The sequence below is a fragment of the Triturus cristatus genome, chromosome 11 (genome assembly GCF_964204655.1).
Source record: "Triturus cristatus chromosome 11, aTriCri1.1, whole genome shotgun sequence".
Classification (NCBI taxonomy): domain Eukaryota; kingdom Metazoa; phylum Chordata; class Amphibia; order Caudata; family Salamandridae; genus Triturus; species Triturus cristatus.
This window is the reverse complement of record NC_140594.1, coordinates 966,385,478-966,404,988: the sequence shown is the minus strand read 5'-3', so window position 1 is coordinate 966,404,988 and position 19,511 is coordinate 966,385,478. Positions and strand designations below refer to the sequence as shown.

The 19,511-nt window shown below is 39.4% G+C and overlaps 1 protein-coding gene across 1 annotated transcript in view; it reads right to left on the bottom strand.

The window, feature by feature from the left end:
- Positions 1–19,511, bottom strand: part of PID1 (phosphotyrosine interaction domain containing 1) — a 378,153-nt gene that overhangs the window by 198,771 nt on the left and 159,871 nt on the right. The window contains exon 2 of the mRNA XM_085635000.1: positions 12,712–12,858. Coding sequence (XP_085491126.1) covers positions 12,712–12,858 — 147 coding nt within the window. The remainder of the gene's footprint in view (positions 1–12,711; positions 12,859–19,511) is intronic.

Sequence of the window (19,511 nt, the reverse complement as noted above, 5' to 3'; positions counted from 1 at the left end):
GGTCCTTGTGATTTTTTACCACATGAATGTTGGCTTAAAGGTTCAACCAATTTGCTTTGCCCTTTATTATGTTAAAAAAACACCACTACAGATTACAGGAGGGAGGGTTTGGAGTGAGTTTAATGATGATGCTTCTTTTGCTACAACCAAAACAGAGAGATTTGATGGTGGCAGATGCTTAAGATCAACTCAGGATTTCTGCTCTGAGTTAGATCTGGAAAGAAATGTAAACAAAATGTCTAAGTGGGCAATTAAAGTGTAACTCGCATCTTGAAGTACTCCCTCCTCTGCTATCAGATTGCTAACCCCATATTCAATCAGAAACAGATACATGTGTAAGACAGACCCCGAGAAGTAAGTGGTAGGAGTTATTTTAATGTTGTTGATTTGCTTAGTATGCAGGGAAATTGTTGGGCGGCTCAATGCTGGAAAAAACACTTTTGGTAGGAAGCTACATGGAAAAGAATCAACAACTGGAGCATTCGCACTTTTAGGCCCTTAGAACGCAACAACTCTGCAGGCATTTTGGTCCAGGCGCCACTGTCGAATCTCAGAATTTTTTTTTTTTTTTTTTTTTTTTTAAATCGGCCTCGTTTTCTTTCAGTAAATAGGGCTGTTTAAAAACATATTTCTTAGTTTAAATGCAATCACAGACATTGTAGTTTGCTGATTCTTGCAAACTGCCACCACTGTGATTGCACAATGGGAGTGAGTTGCAATTTGTAACCTACCTGATGAATATCAATTTGGTAAGTCGGGTGTGTGAATCACTGATTCGCAATTTTATGAACCGACCAATTAGTATATAGGTAAGTTCCAAAAATTCTATATTGGACACAAAAAGCGCTGGTCACAAATCACAACTAGTACAATGATGCAGCTGACCCCTTATTATTAGAACAGCCTTATTAATGAATTCTATGACCTACAATGGCTTGTTGGCACTTTCAAAAGGCTACCATGTGGGGGATGGGTGCCAATAAGTCATTTTTAGATATCTCACCTACAGACAAGCATTAGTTGTCTAACGAGAGCTCCCACCACACACAATATGCCACGTACCCAAACATGCAGAGCAGTGGCAGCTGCCACCAAGTATCACGGGTGGTGCGGGGGTGGGGGGGGGCTGGGAGTGGGTGGTATAGGAAAATACATTTTAAAATGACTTAGACCTGCTCCCGGTCTGCCGCCTCGTCTCGAGTCGTCCTCTTCTGTTCCTGCTTGAAGCAGATAGTACAATCAGGATCCCACAGCCAATCACAACGCTGCAAGGCAGTGTTGTTATTGATGTGAGCGCCGTGGTTTGGCGCTCAGACAGGCAGTGGGATCCTGTGCATGTTCCTCACCAGGCTGTGTGTTACAACCTGGTGGGGAACATGCAAAATGCACATGACTGGCCGGGCCAAGACGGCTGGCCAAGCAGTCATTCCCACTTAAGTGCCCATCACTCCTCCCCTTGCTACCTGTGACACAGTCATGCCCCGCCCGCTCTGTAAACCAGAAAAATAAAATGATAATAAGTTAGTGTTATCATTTTCTTTTATCCACTGCTCGAAATGCAGTGGGGCAACGTTCCTCTGCCTTACAGAGGAGCCGCCGCTGATGTAGAGTGGGAAAGAAGAATTTAACCAGCTCACTTCTGCCTTATTCTTTTGCTGTGTAACTGATTTCTTTTTGGTTTTGTCTAATAGGGTTGCCTTTGGTATCGGCCCAAGGCATTTCGTGCACGTGAACACTCTTAAAAAGTAGTGCACAACACTCCTTTGATTGAATTCCTTTATTTTTCTTCTTGTATTTTTTGTTAGGAGGGCCCTCCTAGCGAGTTACTATGATACATGTGCAGGCAGAGGTTATCTTGGAATGGTGTACAAGATGCATCCCCGTGCACACATACATGGACAAGCGTTTTGATGCATATGAGTGATGTGCAAGAAACATGCCGAGAGCAAATGAAAACAAGCACTTGCAAAGCTAGGCCATCACTTGCCCTCTCAGTTTGAAAAGTATTGGCTTGCCAAAGCTTATTCGGCTTTGGCGTAATGTTAAGCCAAGGGTTTCAATGGAAAACATTGAGTGGCATTGACATTTTCCAATAGGAAGATATAAATTCAAATATATCTTGCAAAATGTCACTTGGGAGAAAAAAAAAAGTTATTTGGAAATAGGAAATTCCACTTGCAAGCAAAAGTATAAACAGCTTTTTCAAAATGCTGAGCGTCTGGGCAAAGAATAGTGCTTTAAAAGTGTACATTTCCTACTCTTACCATGCATTTTGTCCAGATTTAGGAATTTGCATTTCGGTTTGTTCCAAGGAAACTTGTGGGTGGAAGTAGGTATAATTATTCTGTACATAAGCCCATTTTAAACTTTAAGTCAAGACATTTCCCCTGGGATATATGTTAAAGCTAATCAGCCATTCAATGCATGCTATTCTGATCCTGAGGCGGAAGCCAGCTCTCGTGCAGGCCTGGGATCTCAGCCGATGGCAGTCACGCCACCATGCGGATAAGACCACCCTGAATAGAAAGCCTTATGCCTGCGTTAAATCTTACAGCCGCCTTGAGAAATCCTATTTTCTTCCTGTTGGTCAGCGGGCCTTCGGATTCTGTGTAAAACATATTATTAAGGATTAGAAAAACAGTAGTTTCAAGAATGGATGTGTCCAAACTATTTCCTGCTGCGTTCTGGAAATGTGTGTAAATTACATTAAGGCATGGCAAAACACAGAGCGAATAAAGAAACTGGGAGACGCAGACAATGGGGCGACAGGGATTCTGAGAAGGCCAGGAAGGCACTGTAGATATTTTGCATAAATAGAGACTGCGGCCAATATGAAATATGACCGAGCAGTGTAAATTCAACATCTTCCTACAAAGCAACAAAGCCATCAGAGCCAGGGCCGTTTCTACCATTAGGCAAGACTAGGTGGCCGCCTAGGGCGGCAAAAGGGGGAGGGCGGCAAAAAACATGAGTTTGGGAATATCTGATGCATTCATTCTTCTAGCCTGGATGAAAGGGGGAGAAAGTAATGGAGTAAAAGGGAGGGGGCGGAATTTTTCAATTCTCGCCTAGGGCGGCAAAGCACCTAGAAACAGCTCTGATCAGATCATGGTTCACAACCTCCTCTGACCTGTTTAATGTTGTTTCAAAGCATTTGTTTATGTTGGCTCCTCTAAAGTTCAATCTCACCACCTAAAAGACCAGAACATTTTGGATGGATAAGTTATCCTGTGAGAATAAAGGTATCTTCCTTTACCAATGTAGGGACCTGCAGACCATGGTCCACTAAATGACTCGACAACTCTTCAAACAAACCTATACCCACATGCATAATACTGTCATCAATATCGCGTTGGTAGGAAGGTTGGAAGCACAAAGCCCCTCAACCGACATCTACTGTAAACGCCCACAAATCAGTAGACAAAAGGCAGGGGGCAGAAAATTAATGGACAGTGAAAAGGCAATTCTTCAGTGCATCAACGCAATGACGCAAGCAGAGAACCTGTAAATTAAGAACTTGAATGTTTCTAGGATGGCAGGCAAGGACTTGCACAGATCTGTTTGCAGGAACATCAAAACACCTGGTCCTACTGAGATAAATCGCTATGGCAAGAACCGCGCAGAGATCACAGAGGGTCCATGCCGCACTTTACAAAAATCACATATGATAAGTGAAGGGAACATCATGGAAGCAAATTGAACAGCATGACGTTTGGTGGATTTTTTTTTTTTAAAACTACCAAGTACCAATTCAGTGCTCAGAATAGGGTGCCAGCAGCATTACCACAAGGCAAGCGGGCATAATTCACCCCCAGAAAGAAGTACTGAAAGAATGCCACTTTAATATGAATTGACCACCTCTACATATGGCAATAGCTGGCAGTAAATAATGTCTCCATGTCCACAGAAAAACTGATTTTCATAGACCATGTACATCACTGCATAAACTCTGAAACCAGCCGCGAAGTAATGTAGCACACATTTAATGCCTTTTTCTCCACAAATAAGGAGCATCAAACTAGAGCATTATTGCACATTAAGGTGTGGCGGGACCAGTGTATACCAACATAAATGTAATATCTAATCTGGACAAAGCCACTATCTAAGTGAGGAGGATGGAGATAGTGTAAGAAATATTTGTTTGGGACATGTGTAAGTATAAGTGTAAGCATGAGGGCCAATTCACCAAAGCATTTAGGAGTACGGGAAGTGATATATAGGAGTACTCTTTTGGGTACTCCTACAAGCCTTTGTAACTCGGCCTCGAACTTTCCAGCTCCCTATTAGTAAAAGTGCAAAGAGAGCATACTCCTTTTAATCTGTACTAATTGTACATGAATACTCCCATTTTAGATATTCAGCGGCCAAACCACACATCTAAGAGTAGGTAAACAAAATATTACAGGAGTACTACTTTACGTAGATTAACATGCTTTTCGAAATTGGCTCCAAAGGTTGCAAGGAAGAAAGATGTATAGTAATTTGTCTCACTATGAACTAGGCAAACAAAGTATTGTTATATTTTGTAGGCAATATAATGATCTAGATGGATTTAGGTGTTACTAACATTGTGGAAGGCATGATGCATAGTAGGATGTTTATATCAGGCATATGCGTTACCTTGTCAGCAGTAAGTGGCTAATATCCATGAGCTGTGTAACTTGAGTGAAATAAGGCACTGCGGCTGAATAGAAGGATCGATGAAATAGAGTGTGATTGCATCTGCCTGAAGGTAGAGTCAGCACTGACAATGTAGATCGGTGAAACTGAGCTGGATAACATTGGGCTGAGGGTTGAGTCAGCATGGAAAAACATCATTGTTGGCTTGAAGTATGGCGGTGGTGCAGAGACTTTTTGCGGTTACTCAGTGGAAGTTGGAGAAAGTGTGGTTATCATCAAAGTATTTGGATGGTTCCTGAAGGTAAGAACATAATATTTGAAGTTGTGAGTGGGCTGCAGGTAACTGGCTGCAAATGACAACAGATCTGTGTTTACTTATGCACACCGAGAAAAAACTCTGGACTGGACCAATATGGTTGTTTATGTATATAGAGAAAGCTCTTGGGGAGGGACACCCGAGTGAAGTAGTGTAAAACTAAACTAAAGGCTTTTTGGCAGGTAACTAAGGTTTACGTACGGAAGGATCCCCCCAACGGGGTTGCATGGGCATAAAGGCCAAGTGTTATTTTGAAATCGGATTTTACATCATATGATGTTTCCAAATACTTGTGTTGGGTGAGATAGTACTCATATTAGTTATGGAAGGTTAAGCATTACCATGGTGATGGTTAAGGTGGTAGTAAAGTTCCCCATAGTACATGCAAACTTAAGAGCTTGCAAGGGTAGTAAAGTCACTCACTAACCTGGTGTTAAGATTGCTACACATCTCGGCATGGCGTGCTTAATTAACTGCAAAGAAAATATTTCAGATTTTTTTCTGTTAGAGTTGATTTTTCTTTTTGTTTACAGAAAGTGACCCAGTATGAAGCGCAAGGGGCACAAAATGCAATGGAAATAGACATTTGAATGCTGGACATATAGAGAATATCTATCAGAAGAATTGACGAACTACTGAACAAAAAGTTTTTGCAATGGGAAAAATGTGTGATATGTAATGATACTGAGAACAAACTGTACAAAAAGATTAAACAATATAATATAGAGTAACAATTACAAAAAATATTGTAATTTTTATTTGAAATATGTGCATCCCTGTATAAAACATACAGGTTCACGATGCATGTATAAGGCCTAGTGCCAAATTCTACCATGGAAGCACAAATATTAAAAATTATAAAAACTACTAATTACTTCAAGCCACAAAGATCTCAAATATTCCTCTGACTAGTTTATTTATCAAAAACGAATTTATTTATAATGATTAGAACAACAGCATAATGGGATGAAATTACGGAATACATTTTGTTTCTTTTTACTATGTTCTTAAAAAAAGATCAGGGAGAGGATATTGTGAATTCAATATCAATTTTATGATTTTAAAATTGTAACTAATTCCTGTTGTGCTGTGAATTCTTCACCGATTGAAGTTGTTTTTATTATGTAATTCTGCAATTGATGGATTTGGAATAAATACTCACAAATAAGTAATTATCATTACTAATTAATATCAATGCGTTGGCCACCCTGATACAGCTTGAATAGATGCAACTATAATACGAAAAGATGTTCAAAGTTAATTTTTCTTTTCAATCTGCTATAGATTGGGGGGGAAAACGTATATGAAAAGGGCCCATTGATAGGAATCGTCGATGCAAATTCTCCCCATCGTTCCCCGCTTACTACCAAAAGTAGCTCTTTCCACAAGCCCATGATTGCAGGCAATTTTTTTAAGTGCTTTTTTTTTGTAAAAATAAACACGTCACAATACTTGAGGCGCCAGGACTGTGTTTGAATGAAAAGTAGAAAGGACTGAGAGAAATGTGCCTTCTGCTCTTGTGTTACATTATTAAAAGGAAGCTAGCAAACAGTTTTGTAGCAATAACACAGCATACCATGGCGCTTGCTTCATTACACTGAATACATCTGCAGTGTGCTGGGGCAGCCATGACTTCATGACAAAAGCAATTTGACTGTAATTGGATACCAAGAAAGCTTGGTAATTTAAACAATGCATGCTGAGCAAGAGAGTCATAACCCAGTTGTATGTAATTTTTCCTTCAGAGAAAAAAAATACAAAGTTATTTTGAGGTAAAAAAAATACAAGACTTTCTAAAGCCAGGACTGAAGCTTCAAACAGCTCAGTACTCCAAGCAAGTTAAATTTGTTGGCATGATAATTAATCCACTAGGTCTCATTATTTTAAGAAGTTATGCCGGGCACCAGATGGGCAGAGTGCGTAACACATTTGATGGCTGTAGTTTTGTAATCACAGAAAGGCTACTGACAGAAAGATTCAACATTTCTATTCCAGAGGTGTTCCACCTAGATTCACTCTTGAATGTGTTGCTCCTTGGTGGCAAGACCTTGGAAACCTTTAAAATTGTACATAAAGAGGAAGAGGATGTGGTCTCACGGCTAGACTGGAGCTAGGAAACCAAGGTTCGAGCCTCAGGGTCAACTCCACATCCTGTGATTCTGGGCAAATCACTTAATCGCCCCATGCCTAACAAAAAAAAAAAAAGAATGTGTCCTTGTCTAACGTAACTGGTGCGCGTGTAAAGCGCTCCAATACCTTAGGGTCGAGTTTGCGCTATATACATCTGCAAAAAATAAAATTTAAATTAAAAAATAAAGAGAAATTGGTGCAAAAGCGGCCCACCTCCCCTTGGAAAAAATGTGCAGGTCTCATGGCAGAATAGCTAGCACTAGAAACAGTATGAGGATTTTCAATGCATCAGACCAAAGAGTGTTCGGCCTGCAGTATTTTGGCACCACAACTAGGGGGTACCCTATGGCTGAAGGAGTGACCTTGGTTATGGAAATACAGGGACTATTAAGGCCGCCAAAGGAAGGCTGCAAAATCCCATGTGAAATTAACTTTACTTTCTGCGGGCTTTTACTGGTTAGATACCCTTGCTGTATGATTCTCCCCTATGCGGACAAACAATTACCACATCTTCGATCAACTCACTCCTTCAAGTTGTATCTCACTTGCTTCCTCACAAGCAAGATTTGACTGATTCAAATGATGCTTCAATTTGCTGCAAATTCCTCTGCCGTATACAAATTCACCTCAAATGTATATTCGGATGTATAATTGGTCTCATCACAAAGCAGATGCAATGCCCAACAGGAAATTACCGAAGGACTGGCCAATTTAAGTCGATATTTTTCAAATATCTTCTACGTGTTTTAAAGAGTGCCTACAGTATTGCAGTTGCATCTTGAAAACACTGATCTGAACCAGAGGCCTGAATGAGATCATGTATACATTGAGATTGGCATGGTAAATAGCTAGGAATTAGCATCAGTGGATGTAGTAGGTGTGCAGTTAAATGCCAGACAGATGAGCTCTCTTCAGTGCTAGGAGAAACTTTTATGACTTACTCTGCATCTTCGTATTGCATTGAAGAACAGGAAAAAATCCAGGGAGTAGTGAATGGCGCAAGACAGGGAAGCATGGCGCCTTCCAGGAACACACAGGAAATTACAGCTCTTTGAACAAGATCCCTGCCCCTTCTCACTTGCGATCCATCAAAACTTTATTACAGAAATTAAAGTATTGAGTACGTAGCATCATAAACCTGGGCATTCATAGATCCTCTTAACCACCTGTCTCAGATAAGACTTTGTCGGATCCAAAACTACAATGATCCCCAGAAATCATCAGGCCGGCAGTACCTGAACACAGATTTATATCTTCTCCCCATAACACATTCAAAATTTACAAATGTCTGTGTCTTTAACGCCAACAGTTTGTTTATGATGTTCTGTAGTATTTATGGATGAGGTCTGGAAAAAACAGCCAAATCACTTTCTTTTGGGCAGACACATAGAATATATAATTTTTTTATTTTATTTTGTGGGCCGTCTCTCTTTATAGAACAGTGCAATTTGGATCTTCTGTCCCTTATAATGTTTACAAATGGAATGCCATCAGGAATCCCTGGCCATCCATGTTTACTTTGTCACTCAAAAGGGATAACATAATGTCCTTTAGATTATTCCCCTCATTTCCTGGACGTAAACCAAGGACATTGAGGTTTGTGGCCAACTTCTCAATCCTACTTTCAGCTTGCATGATGCTTGCAACTGCACAGTGAGGTAAAGCAATAAATTCACTCTTGGCAGCTGCAATTTTTCAATGTGGTTTTACAAGCCACACAGTCACTCCCGCTATTACTTCAACAAAGCGGATTGTTTGGCTGGGTAGGTCTGGATTCTGCTCTCAGCTGTTTGTGTAGCTTCATTCATGTGTTTAAGCTGCTGGCAGAGAGAGGCCATAAAACACACTTCCTGTGGTCAGGTTGGGACCTTGAGGCGCAGCATCTTACCACCACCTAGGGTGGAGGTTTATGGTTTGAGAATGTGCATCTGCGTTTCCATATCTTGCTTTGGTCATGAGTCAGCTTGGTGGAGATTAGGCTGGATTCCATCTGCGACCAACAATTAATCCAGTTCACCCCAATAGAGAACACCTGTCCACTTAAAAACAGTATAATGTGTAAAAGGGGCATGTGCTCACTTGATTTCAGTCATTATATCCCCCCTGCTCTGAGTTCTCACCAAGCTTCACTCTGCAGATTCTGTACAGCAAACATAACTGTCTCCTATCACTCTTAACACACTCGCCATATTGTCACTTAACGAATACTTGAAATATTTAAAATTAATTTGAGTTAAACAGTGATCATATCTCACCCAATATTCATGAGTATGATGGTCAGATTTGTATTCTAGCGCCAACAAGCCCTTGGGTGTAAGAGCACCCTTGAAGTTCCATTTAACAAAATATATCAAAAGAAACCAAATTGTGGAAGCTAGGCCTTCCGGTCACACATACAGGACCTTTTTGTCACTGTGATAATGAAAACTGTTGATGTTGAGGTTTGATTATTATGATTGCGTCCTTAGCCTGTATGTAAAACATATGTAAAAGACATTATTTTGAAATGTGTCCTACTTCTATAATACATTCTCCTGGTACTCCCATTTCGGATTGGGAGATTCACATTTATTCAGACTTCTAAAAGCTGAGGTAAATGTGCAACGTGGTGAGAATTGTATAATTAGCCGACCCTGATAAAGTTTAGATAAGCTGTTCTTATGCAAAGCTTCGAGGACTAGACCTTACTGTAGCCGATCTCTAACTGCTAAGTTTAACGGTCCAACTGCCCTAGTTGTTGTCTAGGTTACCACTCCGAACCCTCCCATCCTCTTTTCCATACCTGTTAAGGGTCCAATTAAAAAAATCTTGTTTACTACCAAAAAAAGGCTCTCCTCAACCCTAGGGTACGGAATGGGGAACTGGCTATAAAAGAAATTTCTGAAGTGACATCGGATCTGCCTTATAGTAAGACACCAGGAGATTACAGTGCACGCGGTGACTTTTACTGGATTAACAAAACCTTGATTGACTCACTATTGCAAGAAGCCATTAAAAAACAAAAGCCATTGGCAGACTTTGTGATAAGTTTAATAAGGTTAAAAAGAAACCTTATTATAAAACCTGTAAAGGCACCATACGCTGCACTAGTTAAATTCCCATCACAATCATAAATTCATACATAAAGATGCTAGCCAAAGTATTAGCAAAAACCTTGAAAATGTCAACCTAATCCTTATTCATGACTTACAAGTATGATCTGTACCACAGTAAACATACAGAAACCATTTAGGACTTCTGGCCAACCCTGCCTCACAGGTGAAGATAACCCGCAACATACAGTAGTGGTCGCATTAGATAGAGAAAAAGCCTTCTAACGAATCGAATAGAGGTTCCTTTACAAAAGCATGAAAATAATAGGTCTTGGTCCAACGTAAAATGGATGTAGCCTGATCCAATTGGGTCTTTATGTTCAATGTTTTCCTTTATACTAAGGGGTTTGAAAAAGGATGGCCCACTCTCCCTGCTTCTATTCCTCCTTGCCCTAGAATGTCATGGGGCGGCCAACCAATAGACCAACACCATCAGAAGGGTAGGAACAGGACTGCTCAAAAAGCATGTTATTTACAGACAATATTCTCCTTACCCTCAGGGAAGACAAACCTCAATCTCTTCTCTGATAATGATGAACTCTTTTCATTATTTTAGAGTTATGAGGTTAACTGGGATTAGAGTGACGTTCACCCACTATCCAGGAGGACAGTAATAGACGATCTAAAACCATTCATCACAAAGACAACTAATTATTAAATGTATCCCTCTTGGGACAGGTACAAACCACTAATATTTGGTGGTTGCGCTGAGACACAATTACACTCAAGGCATGCCTCCTATACCTGTCCTCCGGGCTGCCAACTGCTAACCATGGATACATTTATCAAAAACGTAACAAAGACAGGCTAGAAACCCAAACTCAAATTGTTCAAATGCATGCTACACTACCTCTGAGGGCCTTCGTCTACCAAACCTGGGTCTCTACTATTTAGCACATCAACTCTACCAATTGCTACAGCTGGTACCTCACTGTTGCGAGCACCAGTGTGCAGCACCAAAGAATTTGCCCAACAGACAAACCTCTCCAGCTTTAATTTTCGGTTTTTGCAAACAACTAATCCAAAAAGCACATTTTCACTGCCCAATAGTTAGAGCTATGTTAGATTCATGGACCACCGCCCATAAAAAAAGAAAAATATGTAAATATACGCATGCTGGGACACTGCTGTCACACAATGCAAGTTTAGCGATTTGGAAAATACGTTTCATTAGTGGACCATGGTCAATTTGAGATACACTAAACCAGAAAAAGTATTTCCAAAAGAATCTCTACAGACTTTTGATGCTCTTTAGAATAAATTTCACCCACTAGAATGGAGATATTGGCAGCTAAATCTTTGCACTAGAGTCAGGATCAGCCTTGGAGTCTTATATCTGAATTTATAATAAAACGGACATTGAAAAATAGAACAAACACAGACAAGAGATACTGGGTATATAGAGTAATCTGATATCAGAACTGTTCTGTAAACACGTGGATTGGGAAACAAGAAAATATCAGTTAAGACAGTTATCACAAATTTGGCAGAGGAAGGCTTAGCAGCTCTACTGCATGCATATGACAAAAAACTGAGAGATGCCACATTTAATCGAAGATGCTTTAATATTCTGTATAATTGGCACTGGACAGGCATTCTAACTACATAAAGTAAACCGGAGTGCAAATTACTTATCTTCAAGATGCAACGCTCCAAGCTGTGATTTGGTTCTGCTCTAGCTTGGCACAATTATACTAAGAAATGTGGCACACACTTGCCAAAACCATGATCTATATGCTCCATCCATTGACCAAATTAGCTATTCTACATGACAACTCTGATGTAGAAAGAACTTCTTCAACCTGGTGACAGTGGACAGCTACGGTGCTATTCACAACAAATACTTGCATTCTTAGACACAGGTGCTCCATCAGTATCCAAAGTGGAACCACACTTACAGGATACTGGTCTAGGGAGCAAGATTTGACCGTGTTTGAAGTCCATGTCTGAAGCTTTTCGTATAACAATAACCTTAAGGGATCATGTTCTCCTGATCCCGGTCACGATGAGTTTATTCTCCCCCTCCCCTTCTTTCCCCAGCAAAAACAGGGCATAGCATATGCAAGAGGAATGGTAGACTACCTAGGAAACATGAGAAAAATTCCAAAACCAATTACGCTGGCACTCTAAAGGACTTGGTCCCCACATCCTACTGTCAAGGATCCATGAGAACATGAGGGGCTATCCGTCGTAAGAGACGTCCACCCTTCTCCTCTCCCTTAAACACTTAATACCAATCTCTCATCCCTGATTTATCAATGTCTAGTGATCCACAACCTATATGCGATCAATCAATTTTTTGTTATTACTTAAGAAAATGTTATATGCGCATGGATACAAAACCTTGCTAGAATTTTTATCTCTTTTGTTCACTGTACTCCTTTGTAATGTTACATTATACATACATTCGATAGAGAGAAAATAGGGAAATGTTCCCAAAATGGAAATATATTGTGTTGCACCACATGGGATATCATAATATAAAATAGTTACCAACGGAACTAAATAGGACGATTCTGAAAAGCACAGAAAAAAATAATTGATCAACTTTACCTTGCATCCACTTTGAATCCGATTTTTCATCAGTGGAGTTGTACTGCACAGTTCAATGGCTTCTGGTTCATGGAAGATCACAGTAGGGAGAGGTTCTTTCCGCAGAGTGAGGACATTCAGCTTGGTCTTTATCATGGTCTGAAAGTGCTGAAGATGCAAGACAAAACATGGTTAGCACGGATGCGAAGCCATAGGGCTCAGAGAAACATCCCCTGTCTGGCTGAGTACATTTGAAGGTGAGCATTAGAATGGCAGGTGCGTTATTCAGGCCAAAAGGGTACTCTAAATATATTATGTATCATATTATGCATCTATGTTTGAGTGGTGATTTTTGTAAGTTTGGGGAAAGGCTTGCAGAAATGACTTGAAAGTTAAAGGGGCATCAGTTGTTTTGATGCTCAACCAAAAATAGATGTAAATTTACATACAAGAAAAATAGACCAGAAGAGAGGAACCCTTTTGGGCGATAGAAGACTTGGGTTTTGACCTGCATGCTCAATTTCTGTTTGGATTTGTGCTTTTATAAGGTGCTCTGAAAAACAGAGAGCAATACATTACCTCACAAAAAGGTATCCCTGTGCCTCAACAAGGGTTGGTATGTGGGTCTCTCCTCATCACCACGTGGTATGATACATTTCTCTAGGGTTTAACAATTGGGCAGTATAAACACCACCAGCAGTTCCTGCTCTACTACTCATTATACAAGGGTTGGGGGGAGGCCATACCACCTAGTACTAAGCTCAGCAAAACTAAAGGTAAAAAAATAAATTGCAACAATCCTTTTACAGAAAGAGCACATCCTGATGCAAAAAGATAGACCATCTCTAAGCTGGTCTTCTAAAGAGTTAAATCTATGACCAGTAGCCATTGCTTGAAGCATAGCCCAGTTATGGTCACTAACCAAGTTGGTGTTGGTCTTCGTAACAAAGTTCCTGTCGCTCAAATTTGTGATCACTTTACTGGGACAGTATTTATAAGTTAGCAGAAATGGCAGCAATTAGTGTGCTGTGCCAGAACTAACTTATTACTTTGGTAAAAAAGGAAGCCGGAATAACTCAGTGTTTAGGAAATTCCTGAAATGGGGATTATTGACCTCAGCTCAAGGTCTGACGAGAGAACAGATTTGGACCTTGAACTTCTAAGAATCTGACAAAGTGCCCAAAAGAGTTTTTGGTTATTGTAGGCAATGTTGCTGATTGACTATTTCTGGTTGGGCTGCAACTGGTGTTCTGTGGAGATTCTGCACATACTATGGGCTTTTCATCCAATACCCTTTATGTACTGTAAGTTAATTTAATCTTTATTTTCTTTAGTACAAGGGTCCAATTAACTGTTTTCAATGCAGATTTCTTTTTTTTAGCCAATCATTTGGATTTCTGGGCACAATCCAGCTGTCTTACGCTGCAGTGCATTACTCCCTATTGTTGTGGTACCATATAACCTTCTTAATCGAACTGGTTGCATATAGTAAAAACAATGAGACACAGAGGAACATTTCTTTCACAAAAAGGACAGGCGTACCTATTGTGGAATCCATATGGCCAAATGATGGCTGAACAGAGCAGATTTCAGTTCTTTACTGAACTGATAAGAGGTCTGCATTCTCAAGGACAGGATAAGACTGTTTCTGAGCTCAAAGACAGCACTTTCGCCAAAGAGTAGCTCTTAACCTACAGGTAGCAGCTCGCCAGCTACCTATAAGAAGCTCTCCTGTGTGCAGCCTGGACTAATAAATTAGAAGCTCTTGATTGTGGACCTGTGCCTCCCCCAATGCTGACCTCATGCATCTACTCTTTATTTGCACTCCTGTTCTTTGTTTTTGGAGAAAAATGTTGTCTCATATCTCTCATATTTTCCACATCCATACTCCTTTTTCTAATCTCATTCTTTTCTTTGGGAATTAACTTGACTCTATCTTCTCCTGTACCAGGCCTTTTTGACCTTATGTTAGCCTTAGCTTTCAACAAATTTCTCTCAATTGGAATTAAAAAAAAAATTATCTGATCAACATTGGTGGAATAATTTATGTCATTTTCATCGACTTGATATTGCTTTTGCCTCCTCTTGGAAACCAATCGTTAATAGAGATCAATTTTGGATGCCACTTGCATCATATTTAGATAAAAATGTACTAGCACAAAAAATCTCATTTAAATTTACATTCTGAAGATGTTAAACCCCCATGATTGCCCCTATTCTCTGTTCTTTCTTTTCTCTAGTCACATACTGACATTTTGTACTTTCTAGTCTCTATTAAGATTACCTTTTACATTCATCGTTCTACATTGTATATATTTCTCAGTTGTAAAAATATTGTCCTTTGCCTCTTTTTTCCCCCCTCCCCTTCCCCTTATTACCCCCATAAAATATAAATGGCTTTCTTTTTTTTTGCTTTTATTACTAGCTTTACTCTGTACTCCATTTCTTATATCTCCTGTTTGTATTTGCTGGTATTATGTATCTCCTGATGTTACTTAATAAAGCTTTTTTTAAACATAAAAAGAAGCTCTTGATTGATTGAGAGAGGCTCTGCGAAGCCGAAACGCATCGGGTTTCAGTACGAATAAATGGTTTGAATACCTGGATTGGTGTGCTGCTTTTTATTTGCAAAGTATTGAGGTGACGACAATTCTGGGAGATATATAGAGTATATTTTCAGAAAACAAACTGATTAATAGAGAAACATGGATGAATGTTCAAAATATATTTACATCTTTTGAGTGATAAATCATGCAGTGTTGGGGAGTCTTATTGTTAATTTTACTTCAAGCTTTTTTACATTACTCCTGGCAACCAAGCCTGATGCACGGAGGTGATCACTCTTGGTAATCTTTCATATGGTGGCCACTAATGTAATCTTGTCTGATGTGGTCACTATTACAACACTTATAATATCAGTAGTTTGGGATGTCTTTTATTGAACACAAGTACTTCGTATTGCAGAAAAGGGAGGGAGACCCCTGACCTATATATATGGGGTCCATTGTAAGTGTTTTTGTTTGATTTGAACCTGCTGTGGCATATTAAAGCAACTAAGTCCATTTCAAGTTTGCAGCTTCTGGAGGTAGGTAACTCTGTCCACCCCCAAAACTGTTTTGTACTGAAAAAATGTAATTTTGTGAATTACTGCTGGCAACTAAGTTAAGATCTAATACATGCTATTACCAACACTGAAAAAAACACTTAAGAACGTCAATTGAAAAGCTTCTATATTTACCTTCAGAAGCTGAAAAAACATTACGGCACTTTACAACGCAATAGATTCCCCACCCACACTAATGCCTTGCTTATGACCTCACACGTTATCAAATTTGGGATTCAATAAGATGTTATTGGTGATGTCACATTTAGCATCACCAACTTTCTTGGATAAATATACACTAAGTATTGAAATTACTGACTGATGGAAAGCAATGAGACCACTTGAGCCAGACACATGAAGAGAAGGTGGGTAATGAAATGGTAATGAAAGGTAACTTACTTTGTGAAAAATGCACTTGTGAATGTGTGCCACTATACTGTTCTAGTAAGTTAACTCAAAATAATTTCAATTAATGAACATTACTGTCAATCCTATACAAAGCCTTATCCTGGTAGACCATGTAAATCTTCTTAAAAGCATACGTAAGAGGGTTTCTTGATTCCCAGTGATGCAGAGTTCCTCTCTTTGTGCACGTTATAGCTCTTAATATCTGGCATGTGGCCTTGTTCACTTCATTGTGGGCAAAGGCATATTCAGTGTATGAAGCATATCCCATCTTTATGGCGAGAACCCAATATGGAGAATGCCAATGAGATGCAACTAAGCTGGTGAATATCCATTTTTTTTTTAAACGTCATATCAGTAATTGCCTTTTTCATGCAAATCCAAAGATTTTGTTGAAACGATATACTGAAACCAGGTTAAATTACCAGGTCCCAGCTTTGCATTCTAGGTCTAGTATATAAAAAAAAAAGAATAAAAACTTTTAAATATATTAATTCAGATAATTCCTACTATTTTATGTACTTTAAAAACAATGTATTAAAAAGGGCCAGTAATGGTGTTACGAGTACTCACTGGACACACATTGTGGAATATGGTTGCCATGATCCCATTACTTTCTATGCCCAATGGCTATTGCCATTAGTGTCCCATAAAGACTAGATAAAGGGCAGGGGTTTTCCCAGCAAATTTCACTGCAGAAACCACTGTGTATCGACCTACATGGTTATGAACATTGGTACTTCTATGGTCTTCAATGTGACCAACCAGCACATAATATTCAAAGATCAAACTTAAGTGGGCATATTTTGTTTTTTTACTGAAAAATCTTACAGGGCCAAAGTTATAACTAATCCGATGTTTCCTCTGGATGCAAGCAGCACCAGGACTAGCTGGTACTAGGAACAGGGCGTGATTTTATTTCCTGGTACCCTGTATAAACTGGTACAAGTGCAGAATTTGGACTAGGGTTATGGATAAAAGTGATAGAAAACTTAATGCCATATCACTCTAAATTTATTGGTCAGACAGTGCCATTTTCAGACACAAACAGGAATTTACCCCAAAACTGGAATTCAGAGTTTTACGAGAAAACCCAAAATGACAGATATTTTCTCCCCTTAACAGGCAAAAGCTGGAACCTGGTTAAAGATGCCTTTGCTTGGCTTTGGATAAATCAGTTTACCTTTTGCAAAATGTTAAAAACAGCTATGTTGACAAATGAGTTTACAAAATGTAAATGTGATCTTGTTTGGCTATGAAGAGCCCATCATTTTAGTGGGGTCTGACATATCAGTACGAAAACCAGAACACATTGCACTATTGAGGATATAGAAAATATATGTTGGTTGTTTTCGAGGAAGGTGGGTACAACCCAACCCACAGGGAAACTTGGGACAATTCTGAGAGAAATGAATATTGCCCTTTGACTCCATAAAAACTGCTTTTTTGGTCTTTGATTTAGAAACTCAACTTTAGAGTCACAAAACAATATGCAAAATGTTGCCTTACATGATACAATGAAGACAAGATGGTAATAGCATTCCTACCCGATCTACCGCTAAAATCTAACCACATACTGGTACCAGAATATACTGAGAACAGGGCTGGCTGAAGACCACGCAATGCCCCATTGCCAGTTGGTACTGGTACATATTAGTGGTTTGGACAGCCACAAAAAAAACATCTTTTGAATGCTTTTAAGTTTTTCTTATATGAGAAATCTGTACAAAAATGTACACAAGCATTGTTTGGAGGTATTACAGCGTGTTCTCAGAAGTTTAATGTTTCGTTAAAATATACAATAGGAATGCTTTAAAAACTAGAATGCAAAAAAAGACTGACCGATGCCCATTGCTAGTGGATGCAGTAGGTAAAGTACGGATTGTACCTTACGGGCACCTAGAGCAGGGGAGGTAGGCTCAAAGTATGAGCTGCAGCCAAAGGCTACAGCCTTCACCCAATGCCTGTTGGGCCCAGAAAAAAGTTATACGCAGCAGGTTCTGGCGCAAAGGGGAGTGGCTGCACTCCAAAGGCCACACCCTGTTATGAGAGCATGCAGGGCACCTCTGAAGAATGTACAGAGAAAGGTTTGGAAACAAAGATTGCAGACACGAAGCATGGCTAAGGTCGCACTCTGATCAAAAGCCCACAGGGCGTGGCAGAAGGCCATTCCTAAAGGTCTTTGCCAATAGTGGATTAGGTGCGAGAACAGTGGGCTCTGCCTTGTCCCCAAGAGACCTGCTTGCAAACTCGGGTGGTAAAATCATAGGGCACGCACATCCACCACTACCTGTGCCTAGAACCTGTAGGGTGTTGCAGCCGAGTTACATAACTGTTAACTCCCAAAGGGCGTCATTGAAACTGTGCACAGAAATAAAGTTATATTTGCTGTTGAGCAAACATATTAGAAAAAATACAATATAGGGTTTTTGTATAGTCCCATGGAATGTTGGTAGCGATGTCTTCAATAATGTAATTTATGACGTTGTTTGATTCCATAAGTATAGCATGGGGGTCATGCGAGCTGTTACTCATCATAACTGAGCAGTTTCTATATTTTTAAGTTTGGAAACATAATGTCCCTTCAAATGTATGGGTTTTTATACTTAACGTTATATTAGAGGCATCATTCTTTTTAGTGAAAATACATCTACATATCTCACTTTCCCCCTCTCTCATATATATATATATATATATATATATATATATATATATATATATATATATATATATATATATATATATATATCGTCTACCATGGGAGGGGGAACTAATCTATACTATTTCCAATTTTATGTCAAATATTTTTACGACTGTTTACTATGGTGCAAACCGGTTTACATTCAGTACAATACCATAGTCTACGGTGGCTCACCATAAAGATAACAGACTATTTTTCCTAAAAATACAAAGTACACTAAAGAGTGGCATTGCAAAGTCACTATCTATATATTTTAGCGCACAAACTCAACTTCACAAAGATGCACACAACTTTAAACAAAGAGGATTAATGTGGTGTTAATATTATCATTGCATCTTCATGTTTCAGTGATGTGTTTCATGTTTTCCGTGAACATACTACTTTTTTAAGATGTCAATTAGACAAACAAATGCTACAGAGGGGAAAACGGAACACGAACATGCTGAGTGGAATGTTGTGAAAATAGCCTCCCTGCCCAGTTAAAAGACCTATCTTTGGAGCAAGGCTAGGCATTGTTCTACCCACAAATGCAAAACAAACATTAGAGCTATATTAAGAAAAGGAACTACTTCACATTTCTTTTCCTTGAAGGTAAGGGCTGTCTACAGAAAA